This window comes from Mizuhopecten yessoensis, unplaced genomic scaffold (genome assembly GCF_002113885.1).
Source record: "Mizuhopecten yessoensis strain PY_sf001 unplaced genomic scaffold, ASM211388v2 scaffold8537, whole genome shotgun sequence".
In the NCBI taxonomy this organism is placed as follows: Eukaryota; Metazoa; Mollusca; class Bivalvia; order Pectinida; family Pectinidae; genus Mizuhopecten; species Mizuhopecten yessoensis.
In genome coordinates this window covers 1,483,701-1,497,096 of record NW_018407597.1, presented here as the reverse complement: position 1 = coordinate 1,497,096, position 13,396 = coordinate 1,483,701, and the positions used below count along the sequence as shown (strand labels likewise).

The 13,396-nt window shown below is 38.5% G+C and overlaps 2 protein-coding genes across 2 annotated transcripts; one reads left to right on the top strand and one right to left on the bottom strand.

Moving 5' to 3' along the window:
• Positions 1–243: 243 nt before the first annotated feature.
• LOC110456169 lies at positions 244–5,851 on the bottom strand. Its single transcript, XM_021506741.1, has 5 exons — positions 5,747–5,851; positions 4,914–5,065; positions 3,781–3,945; positions 859–905; positions 244–335 (listed from the first exon to the last, which is right to left on the bottom strand). The coding sequence occupies exons 1-5, from the start codon at positions 5,797–5,799 to the stop codon at positions 273–275; spliced, it is 480 nt and encodes a 159-aa protein (XP_021362416.1). The 5' UTR covers positions 5,800–5,851; the 3' UTR covers positions 244–272.
• Positions 5,852–10,602: 4,751 nt separating this feature from the next.
• On the top strand, positions 10,603–11,340 carry LOC110456161. Its single transcript, XM_021506733.1, has one exon. It carries the CDS (start codon positions 10,603–10,605, stop codon positions 11,338–11,340), a length of 738 nt encoding a protein of 245 aa, XP_021362408.1.
• The last annotated feature ends 2,056 nt before the right edge of the window (positions 11,341–13,396 follow it).

Sequence of the window (13,396 nt, the reverse complement as noted above, 5' to 3'; positions counted from 1 at the left end):
AGTCACACTCGCTGCTTCCCCATCATACCATTGGAAAGGAATTTAACCTCCATACTCCATCCAACATTTAAATATGTTCAATGTGAATTTGTTTATTTTAATTTCCGCAATAGTAACCCATCAGTCTCCACTGTTTCATCACAGGTGATTCGGTACTCCAGTGCTAATTTCAGGGATCAGGATTGGATGTAACAGCAGAGCCAGTACAGCAGGACGAGATCAATAACAACAGAAGCTATAGTACTCTCCCTATACATATTTTATTCGTTCTACTACACAATAGGTCCTGGCTCGGGAATACCCTGTATGTGTATCAGGAATAGCACAGTCAGCAACTGTAACAGAGAAACAGGATCACGTGACTCGACGACGATGACGAAGACCACAGATGAGGGAGAAAATTGACATACATTGTACCTTATGACGATGTGCTGTAAAAGTCTTTTTGAACGATATTGCTGCGGTGTTTTAAGTATATATATAATGATACATCCATTGTCGTACCACAGCATCAGTTTAACACGGGGATTATATATAATTTCACAATGTTTTCAGAGTTTGTCGCGATTCTCTTATATTGCAAGTTTGTATCAACATGGAAACGATGAGAAAATTGTTCTATGACGGACTTTTTTCGTAAATGGAACATTTTTGTGTTAATGTTATTTCCAGTAAGGACGCCATCAGACGCGAACAGACATGCTTTATTGAGAGAGAAAAAAGGCTCCTAAAAGAAATAGTACATGTATCATTACACTGACAACTCCTGGTGATGGATTGATCGTGCAACCCGTAGGTGTGTACGTATGATAACATAGTATATACTCTATTGTCATTTGCTAACAAACGTATACTTACAGATTTAAAGTATTGCTTGAATTCTGTTTCATCAACTCTCAAGTCATCTGTTGATAATACAATACATGTTTTTAGCATCGCCAAAAATCAGTATACAAACGTCATATAATGACTCATGAATAATTACCATTATCATAATATACTAGAAATTATAGTTCATATAATATAGGATTAGTGTTTACTGAGTTAATGACACTTTTTATTATTAGTGTTGTCCAAAGACCAACATAAAATACAAGATAATTCGTGAATCTATATATGGTTCAAGACCCTGATGTCTCGACATTGCTCAAAGATAAAAGCGGATACGCTTGACCTTATTTAATCGGATGAACATGCTCGAAAATTATGTGTCAACATAATAAAATGGTAATGGATATAATTAATTTTACTGGCTGACAAATGAAATGAGCGCTTTCCAACCGGTGGGATGAACAATGTCACCTACTGTGGAAGGCTGTGATCAAAACGAGGAAATAATTACTACGGGGTCGTGTGTTATGGGGACTGTTTACTGTAGAAGGGAGTGTGTTATGAGATGGGACTACTTACTGTATGTAGGTCTATGTTATGAGAGGGGACTACTTATTGTATGATGGACTGTGTTATGGGAGGGGACTACTTACTGCAGGAGGGACTGTGTTGGGAGAGGGGACTACTTACTGTAGGAGGGACTGTGTTATGAGATGGGACTTCTTACTGTAGGAGGGACTGTGTTGTGAGATGGGACCTCTAACTGTAGGAGGTACTGTGTTATGAAATGGGACTACTTACTGTAGGAGGGACTGTCTTAAGGGATGGGACTACTTACTGTAGGAGGTACTGTGTTATGAGATGGGACTACTTACTGTAGGAGGGACTGTGTTGTGAGAATGGACTTCTAACTGTAGGAGGGTATATGTTATGAGAGGGGACTACTTACTGTAGGAGGAACTGTAATATGAGATGGGATTACTGATAAGAGGGACTGCGTTATGAGAGGGGACATCTTACTGTAGGAGGGACTGTGTTATTAGAGGGGACTACTCACTGTAGGCAGAGGAGAACTGTGTTATGAGATGGGACTACATGTACTGACTGTAGGAGGGACTGTGTTATTAGAGGGGACTACTCACTGTAGGCGGAGGGGGACTGTGTTATGAGATGGGACTACATGTACTGACTGTAGGAGGGACTGTGTTATGAGAGGGGACTACTTACTTAAGGTGGGAGTATGTTATGAGATGGGACTACTCATTGTAGGTGTGACTGTGTTTTGAGAGAGGACTATTTACTGTAGGAGAGACTGTGTTATTAGAAGGGACCTTCTCACTGTAGGAGGGACTGTGTTATAAGATGGGACTACTTACTGTATGAGGGACTGTGTTATGAGATGGGAATAATTACTATAACGAGGACTGTCTTATGAGAGCGGGCTACTTACTGCAGGACAGACTGTGTTATAAAATGGGACAACTTACTATAGCAAGGACTATGGTTTGAGAGGGGACTACTTACTGTAGGAGGGACTGTGTAATAAGATGGGACTACTTACTGGAGCAAGGACTGTGTTTTGAGATGGGACTACTTACTGTAGTAGGGACTGTGTAATGAGATGGGACTACTTACTATAGCAAGGACTGTGTTTTGAGAAGGGACTACTTACTGTAGAAGGACTGTGTGATGAGATGGGACTACTTACTGTAGCAAGGACTGCGTTTTGAGATGGGACTATTTACTGAAGGAGGGACTGTGTTATGAGATGGGACTATTTACTGTAGGAGGGACTGTGTTGAAAGAGGGGACTACTCACTGTAGGAGGGACTGTGTTATAAGAAGGGACTACTTACTGTAGGAGGGACTGTGTTATGAGAAGCGACTAATTCCTGTAGGAGGGACTGTGTTATTAGAAGGGACTACTTACTGTAGGAGGGACTGTGTTATGAGAAGGGACTACTTACTGTAGGAGGGACTGTGTTATTAGAAGGGACCTTCTCATAGTAGGAGGGACTATGTTATGAGATGGGATTACTTACTGTAGGAGGGACTGTGCTATTAGAAGGGACCTTCTCACAGTAGGAGGGAATGTGTTAAGAGATGGGACTATTTACTGTAGGAGGGACTGTGTTGTAAGATGAGACTATTTACTGTAGGAGGGGCTGTGTTATCAGATTGGACTATTTACTGTAGGAGGGACTGTGTTATAAGAGAGAACTACTTACTGTAGGAGGAACTGTGTTATCAGATTGGACTACTTACTGTAGTAGGGACTGTGTTATGAGATGGGACTACTTACTGTAGGAGGGACTGTGTTATTAGAAGGGACCTTCTCACAGTAGGAGGGACTATGTTATGAGATGGGATTACTTACTGTAGGAGGGACTGTGCTATTAGAAGGGACCTTCTATCTGTAGGAGGGAATGTGTTAAGAGATGGGACTATTTACTGTAGGAGGGACTGTGTTATAAGATGAGACTATTTACTGTAGGAGGGACTGTGTTATGAGATGGGACTATTTACTGTAGGAGGGACTGTGTTATAAGAGAGAACTACTTACTGTAGGAGGAACTGTGTTATCAGATTGGACTACTTACTGTAGGAGGGACTGTGCTAATAGAGGGGACTATTTACTGCAGGAGGGACTGTGTTATGAGAGCGGACTACTAACTGTAGGAGGGACTGTGTTATGACATTGGACTTGTCACTGTAGGTGGGACTGTGTTATGAGAAAGCATTACTTCTTTATGACGGGACTCATAACTCTTGGACTCATTCTATTATAAAAGGGAACTACTTTACGGACTATTTCATGAAAAGGCGCTACTAAGTATAGGATGGACTGTTTAATTTAGCTTGAAATACATGTACTTACATGTAATGTAGGAAGGACTGACGTCATTTATTCTGTTTTAGACTGTATATAAACCTGATGACGTCACTTACTGTTGATATCAATACGTGCATAGATGGTATCAAGGTCCTTCGAGTCAATCACACCGTCTTGGTTCGAGTCAAACTCGAGAAACAAGCCATACGCTATCGATCCCAAGTCAGGATCGTCTTTCAGAAAATGGGTATAGAATTCTAATCGTGTCACATGAGTATTGTCTGAAAGAGAAAAATAATACTAACAGGCATATATTTAAATGCACTTGCACCTGTGTTTTTGCTGTTGATACAAGATATCTAAATTGAAATGGTATTTTTTTTATTATAAAAAATAATAAATGTGTTTGGTAAAATGCTGCTTTATTCATTGTTTTATTAGATCATGGTATATACGTGTAACAGGTATATATATTAAAAGTCGTTATCTTTGATACAATAAATTAAGTTATCGTGGTTATTATATGAAATTTCGTCTTTTTGCTTTCCCACTCGCGAAAAGACACCAAGCGACAAAAAGAAAAGAAAACAACACCCAGAAGACGAAACCCACCAAAGCGAAAGACGAAAACCTATCACATCTTAATGTAAATAGCGACCGAAAAAGCCAAAAGGAAAGAGAAAGACGTTTTTTCGTCTTTTCGCTTTAAGTTAAGGTTATTTCCCTTTTGCAGGTTTTCGCCTTTTCGTTATTCGTTTTGTCACTTGTTGTATTTTCGCCGAGCGACAAAGCGAAAAGGTGAAATGTCATGTGTGAGCCACAATACACGCCTGATAATTAAGGACTAACTTGTATAATTTTTGCGGTTTATGAAAAGAGTACACTGCTTTTTTTATATTATGGCTCAATGACGTAAAGAAATCATTCAAGTTTACACTTATATTTTAATTTTGATATGAATTAAAAAAACGATTTATTATTTTCAAACATTTAATTTGATAAATCACGCATCGAATGAATCAATAGGCCGACGTCATAACGAAACTGTTTCCATCATCCAATCAAAACGCTTGTTACAGTTTTTTTGTCAGTTTTTTGTGTGTTATGAGCTGATAACATAAAAAAAATAAACCAATTGAAATGCTTGTTTCAAACAGAATTAAATTATGTTGTTTTAACATTAATTTTGTGGCTGATATATAACTGGTAATGTTATAGATACAGACATCTGTTATTAGGTAAGTCTTACTGTCGGTGTCGTACGAGTGGATGAAGGACTCGAGGTCGCTTCTGAGGAAGACGTGGTCGTCGTCGGTCTCGAGCTGGACCCACAGGTTATTTGTCGCGTTATCTATGTGGGACAGAAAGATCTGAACTGGGTCGTCGGAAGCCTGGCTCAGCCTGAGGAAAGACAGAGGATGAAGTTCTCGAAAAGTAATCGGACATAAAAATGTTTATCTAGCCATGGACCCCAAGGTAAGATGGGGAAAATAATAATAAAGATATATGTAAAAACTGGTTACGCATATTTTTTTTCCGAAGAGGACATGAAGATTAGTGTGATGTGGGGGTAACAAAATGTCTCTTGTTACATGATGTTTCAACGCTGACGTCGCGTTTTTCTCAGTAGATCATGTTTCACTATTAGAATACAGATTTGATATGTCTCATACAATATCACTCCCACTGGTATAGAAATGGTCCAATAAACAGACACGATATGTTAACATATAGAGTGCCAACACTTACCAGGCATCGTATACAGTTTAAACGCTAAACATGCGCTAAATTCTTACTGTTATAACGCTAAACAGGCGCTAAATACTTACATACTGCAACAAACAGGCACTCCATACAGTAGAACAGCTAACACACATTATTTGCGTGCATAAAGTATGGAAAAAACTGATGTGCGAATTTTGACATGAAGAGTTATAAAAACGCTTGTCTTTGTATGTTCACACCTTACAACGCCATTCTTTGCGAAGAAAATTTCAAAAGAAGTGTTTTAAGGAATACACATACTCATTAATGCTTGCAATGCAAGCGAAGGCAATACAAGAAAAAGGATATTAACACTACCTGTATCCATACACGAAAAGGACAAAAATCGGCAGATATCGGACGGAGAACATATTGCTATCGTCCTCGATGTCGAATTCCAAAAAGATCGACCTTCCCTGCTGATATGTCTTATCTTGAACAACGGAAGATAAGGACGGATAGAGAGTAAACGTTTAACTGTCACGAATTATCTAATTATATATAACAGGTGAAAGTAGGGATATTCCTTCGGTAACTGTGTACGATGTGATGTCCCGAAACCAGGGTTTTATCGCTATCTCCGGTTGGACCAAAGTGAAATAGGTTGTGGACTGGCTCAGAGTTGGGCTAGTGTTATATTCAGTTCTAACAAACATAAGTAGAACTCTGATGCCGCTTTTTAACACCTGTACTACAACATGCCAATGTTTAAAGTATTCTAGGCAACTTTTCGAGTTTTTTTGTCAAAAATCATTACTTTTTTTTCGACGTGCCAGGACGCCGTGTTAGAACTCTTATGCCGTTTTTAACACCTGTACTCCAACATTCACGTATGCCCATTTATTGTTATCCAATAACACATGGAATTCTGAACCAATGAAATGTGTTTTGTTACATCGCCGACGTGGTCAATTTACACGAAGTGACTGTCTCTCAGCAAACATAAGCAAATCGACAAATGTAGTAACACTTTAAGGTCAAAATTTGAAGAAATTCTACTGAGAAATGGTGACACAATCTTATTACCTTAAGGGATAATGTTTTGTACTTTTTTTCGTGTGGATACATACATGAACATGTCACATTTACAAACAATGCCTCAGTAATCATAAATAAAAATAAATACAAAAATAACATTCATTATGGCTTTAATAGATATACAATATATGACCGGATGTGTAAGAATCCTAAATGATGAATTATTCAAATGAGTAAATTTAATTTAATTTGTCCATACTATACTTTTAAACGTCATGCATGTATATATGTATGAACGAATAATTGAGAATCCCGTTCGAATGCGTAAATAGAACATTTTTATCTCCTTACTGTATACTTAGAAACATACTCATGATAAAATGTGACATGTATGTGAAAGTGACGATTTGTTTCTAAAATATCAGTTTGAAGGGGAACCCATACGCGGGTCGCTTATTTCCCGCATATTATAGAGGGCCGGAGTTCTGACATTAATCGACGACACCCCTTTAAAAAAAGTCGATAAAACGTCAGAATAATTCGGACTATACAGTGTACTGTACATAGTATTCACTGAACGAATAATGAAGCGAAACTTCCAACCGGAACCAACGTGAAGTTGCTTACTTATTCAATATTTGACAAGCTAAAAGTTGGGCTAGCTAAAAACAATGCACGTATAAAACTGAATTGCTAGTCCCTGTGCTTCCGGTCATTTGATGACGTTAAAACATTTGACCCCGATGACCTTATGTGGAAGTCGGAAAGATTACCAAAGGCAAAATAATATCAATTTCAGCTTCAGTGTTCATTAGAAAAAGTTGATTGTAGATTTTAATATATATATAGATATATATAATCGAAGGTTTGATAGTACTTTATTCCAAGCAAACTACAGTCTACTCTGGGCCGCACTGTTCATAAGGATATGTATGAATATTTAAATATAAATAATCTACGTAACCTAGAATTTAGGTCAATGTTATTTTGGAAGAATTAAGCATTTCATTCCGGCAAGCTACAAGCCAAATATATTCTCTTTGCATTGTGTTTGACAAGCATCTAAAAAATAAATAAATGTGATTAACATATTTAAACGGTTTGATTTCAAAACAGCGGTAATTCTGAAAATCGCATTTTGAAAGTCGAATTTTCCACAGTGGGAGAAAGAAAGCGGTCGCAAAAAGGAGCAGCTAGCCTTAACTTGAGCTGTTCTTTAAAACCCTCAACAAATTCCCCTTCTTATTACAATATTACAGTTATATCTGACGAACTTAGTCCCGAAGTCTGTTATACAATACAATAGTTTAAACGTATACCATGAATGTAACGAGCCATATGCTTGGTTAAATTACTGCAGGCCAATCCCACTAGCATGATTAATCGATTTAAAATTTAAGATAAACATTTGAACAAATTTGAAGACCACTCTTTCATGCCATTCTTATGTCGAATATCATTACACTGAGAATATATTTGCATTTTATTTTAGTTATGGTCAAACGAATTTAAAAGAAATCAAGAGAAGGTCATGGTCAACGACTGGTAATTTTCGAAAACAACATTTGATTCACGATTAATTGTTGTGGCGATTGGATCAGTGGCCTTGAGCCCGGTGTCCGGACAGTCCTCGGCCGCTTGACCCCGGTCTGTCTACGTATATATATATATATACAGTACACGCCATCGAGCTGGCCGGGACACGTAGATTAGAAAACTGTAAAAAATAGGGTCAAATTTCCGGTTGAGATAATTCTAATTAATACGAAAATTCAGAGAACTGTAAATGAGGAAACTTACGGAAGAGCTTGTTAATAAGAACACGATTGGCCTTTATGTACTATATGGAAGGCAAGCAAGTTTGAATCCGGGTCCAGCTCCTTGGTGCGGTTTTTCCACCAGAACACAACAATTGATTATATTTTGTTCATTTCATCATTATTGTTTCTCATAAAGTTCCCGGAAGGTATGGTTTTCTTTTCAGAAATGATTTATCAAAACTATCTGGACATGCCGGGAAACACATTTCTAATACCTTGTTACAATTTTGGGCAGCGGTACGAGTATCCTTAATTAATACGAGAAAGAAAAAGTTTTATAATGCAACCTTTTTATTCTCCAAAGCCCCCCAATAAGTTCGATTTACATTATATTTTCGTCCAAACAGCAACAAGGAATTATTTTGTTGATGTCGTCATATACACTACCGTGTTTACTAGTAATCGTACAGTGTACCAGGGTTCCACCACCGCAGGCGAAACGAACAAACAGGATTATGCGATTCAAAGTTGGGATAAACAGTTTAAGATAAATAGGAAATCAAAATTGATGACCTATCGTTTTAGTAAACCTCGAGTAAAATATGATTACACATCATTTCTCATAGGCAGATGCCGCTTGAAGAGTTTTACACTTTTGAACTCTCTTACATTTTTTTGGTATGACGTCATCAATATTTGTTGGCAACTTTCATTCATCCTGCATTCACCTTTGATAACACCCCCATTCAAATTACTAACCAATATAAGCACTAAGGCTTTATTCTTACTAACGACTGTAAATGGAGTGTTAATGTTGAATATATTGTCAGTAAAGTAACCAAATATATAGCAACCCTTCGTAAACTAAAACTTATTTTAAAAAGAAATACTTTAGAAAAAGTACATCTTACTTTGAAGTATGGGACAACTGCGGTGAAACAAATGCCTTGTTACTAGAAAAAATCCATTTAGAAGCTGCAAGAATAGTCACAGGGCTGCCCACATTCACAAAAAAAATATTTCTTATATCAAGAAACCGGATGGTTACCCCTTTCGAAAAGAAGAGATGCTCGGAAACTTTCCTTGTTTTATTCAATAGTAAATACCAAGGCACCCAAGTTTCTTACTGACTTATTACCAATGTATATTGGAAATATAGCGCCGTACAATTTGCGAAATGCACATTTACTGCGAGAACAGCACTTCCGTTTACAACAATCAAAATATTCTTTCTTTCCTTCCACATTAAAATTCTGGAACAACTTGACCAACACTGTAAGAAATTCACCCTCACTTAATTCTTTCAAGTCTAATGTCAAAACGTCTATGATAGTAAATAATTTGTTTAGCAAACATTTCGTAAACTATTGACCCAGAAATTTAAATATACTCTTTTGTCGTCTTAGAAATCGAGCTAGCTCATTAAATTATGATCTTTACAGAGCAAATCTAATAGGTTCAGCTGATTGGGCATCCCTGTGAAGATTGTTATCATTTTTTCCTTATTTGTCCTTTTTATCTAATTTACGAAGAACACTCATTACCGAATTAGAATGGTACGAAGGCGACATAAACGTAGATATTCTTTGTAAAGGTGACCCCAACATCTCACCAAATGATAATATGAAACTAGCCAAGGCTGCACAGCATTTCCTAGGAAGATCGGGCAGATCTGACTAACTATCAACCCCACCCCTTTCTCTCCAACCTCCGACCCTAGTTCTCTCTCTCTCTCTCTCTCTCTCTCTCTCTCTCTCTCTCTATCTCTCTCTCTCTCTCTCTCTCTCTCTCTCTCTCTCTCTCTCTAAAATATATTGTTGCTTTTCTGTATCAAGGATGTCACAATTATTATACTGAAGCATTAAGAAGTTTTCTCTTAATCTATGGTTCATTTTATCAGTATATACATGTAATTAATGTAAAGTGAAACTATTTATTATCCATTACAGAGATTTCAATCACGTATTATTAAGTTTTACGCATAGACTAATCAAACAAGAAATGACTAAATATGATGAATACAGAGAACTGAACTGTTCGGAGATAAAGGCTCTTCACACTTACTGAGAAAAAGGCTCTTCACACTTACTGAAGAAAAGGCTCTTCACACTTACTGAGGAAATGGCTCCTCACACTTACAGAGGAAAAGGAACTTCACACTTACTGAGGAAAAGGTTTTTCACATTTACATGTACTGAGGAAATGGCTACGGGTAAATACTACTGTACACTTACTGAGGAAATGGCTATGGAGAAATACTACTATACACTTACTGAGGAAAGGGCTATGGGGAACTACTACTGTACACTTACTGAGGAAATGGCTATGAGGAAAGACTACTGTACACTTACTGAGGAAACGGCTATGGTGAAATACTACTGTACACTTACTGAGGAAACGGCTATGGGGAAATACTAATGTACACTTACTGAGGAAATGGCTATGGAGAAATACTACTATACACTTACTGAGGAAAGGGCTATGGGGAACTACTACTGTACACTTACTGAGGAAATGGCTATGAGGGAATACTACTGTACACTTACTGAGGAAAGGCCTATGGGGAAATACTACTGTACACTTACTGAGGAAATGGCTATGAGGAAATACTACTGTACACTTACTGAGGAAAGGGCTATGGGGAACTACTACTGTACACTTACTAAGGAAATGGCTGTGGGGAAATATTACTGTACACTTACTGAGGATATGGCTATGAGGAAATACTACTGTACACTTACTGAGGAAATGGCTATGGAGAAATACTACTGTACACTTACTGAGGAAATGGCTATGGGGAAATACTACTGTACACTTACTGAGGAAATGGCTATGGGGAAATACTACTGTACACTTACTGAGGAAATGGCTATGGGGAAATACTACTGTACACTTACTGAGGAAATGGCTATGGGGAAATACTACTGTACACTTACTGAGGAAATGGCTATGGGGAAATACTACTGTACACTTACTGAGGAAATGGCTATGGGGAAATACTACTGTACACTTACTGAGGAAATGGCTATGGAGAAATACTACTGTACACTTACTGAGGAAATGGCTATGGGGAAATACTACTGTACACTTACTGAGGAAATGGCTATGGAGAAATACTACTGTACACTTACTGAGGAAATGGCTATGGGGAAATACTACTGTACACTTACTTAGGATATGGCTATGGGGAAATACTACTGTACACTTACAGAGGAAAGGGCTATGGGGAAGTACTACTGTACACTTACTGAGGAAATGGCTATGGGGAAATACTATTGTTTACCGGTAAATTTTCGCTGCAGTTTAACTTCCGCCTTTTTCGTCCTCCATGATGAGGACAAATTCAACATAGTAATTACATGTGGAGGGCAAATATAACACTGGGCGAATATAACACTTGGCAAATATAACACTGGGCGAATATAACACTGGGCGAATATAACACTGGGCAAATATAACACTGGGCGAATATAACACTGGGCAAATATAACACTGGGCGAATATAACACTGGGCGAATATAACACTGGGCGAATATAACACTGGGCGAATATAACACTGGGCAAATATAACACTGGGCGATTATAACACTGGGCGAATATAACACTGGGCAAATATAACACTTGGCAAATATAACACCGGGCGAATATAACAATGGGCGATAACACTGGGCGATTATAACACTTGGCGAATATAACACTGGGCGAATATAACACTGGGCGAATATAACACTGGGCAAATATAACACTGGGCGAATATAACACTGGGCAAATATAACACTGGGCGATTGTAACACTGGGCGATCATAACACTGGGCAAATTTAACACTGGGCGAATATAACACTTTGCGAATATAACACTGGGCGAATATAACACTGGGCGAATATAACACTGGACAAATATAACACTGGGCGAATATAACAAGGGGCTAATATAACACTGGGCGAATATAACACTGGACAAATATAACACTGGGCGAACATAACACTGGGCGAATATAACACTGGGCGAATATAACACTTTGCGAATATAACACTGGGCGAATATAACACTGGGCAAATATAACACTGGGCGAATACAACACTGGACGAATATAACACTGGGCGAATATAACCCTGGACAAATATAACACTGGGCGAATATAACCCTGGACAAATATAACACTTGGCGAATATAACACTAGGCGAATATAACACTGGGCGAATATAACACGGGGCAAATATAACACGGGGCGAATATAACACGGGGCGAATATAACACTGGACAAATATAACACTGGGCGAATATAACACCGGGCGAATATAACACGGGGCAAATATAACACTGGGCGAATATAACACTGGACAAATATAACACTGGGCGAACATAACACTGGGCGAATATAACACTGGGCGAATATAACACTTTGCGAATATAACACTGGGCGAATATAACACTGGGCAAATATAACACTGGGCGAATACAACACTGGACGAATATAACACTGGGCGAATATAACCCTGGACAAATATAACACTGGGCGAATATAACCCTGGACAAATATAACACTTGGCGAATATAACACTAGGCGAATATAACACTGGGCGAATATAACACGGGGCAAATATAACACGGGGCGAATATAACACTGGGCGAATATAACACTGGACAAATATAATACTGGGCGAATATAACACTGGGCAAATATAACACTGGGTGATAGTGCGGATCTGATGCCGACTTTATAGTGCTATCTCACTGAAATGCCATACCGAAGGCACCAAGCACAGCATTCCGCCCGGTCACATGTTACCATTCCCCTTAATTCTGAACGTTAAGCAGGGAATAACAACTACCATTTTTAAAGAAAAGTTGACGGACGGACGACGGACGATGGACCCATTGCCTTCCTCACCTGGGCGAACGCTCAACATTATGACCAAAAGTGAGGTGTTGCCAAGCAAGGCTCTAGGAAATAAAAGGTAGTTAGAAGTAGAAAGAAAGATAAAGATCCCAAATATTGCAATGGGCACAGCAGATTTATTTTGGTTGTTTTTGTGTCCCCAAATAGAGGACACCAAAGCAAATCCCCAATTCCGCAGGGGGTTCCAACATTAGTCGCCTCCTGCGATACATGCAGTGGGTAACATTAGGTGTATTCTTTCCCCTATCCCCCACCTGCAGGGGTGCCCTGCTACAGTCCCATGTGGTAGCTATGCAATAAAGGGGGGGGGGGGGGGGGAAAAAACTTTT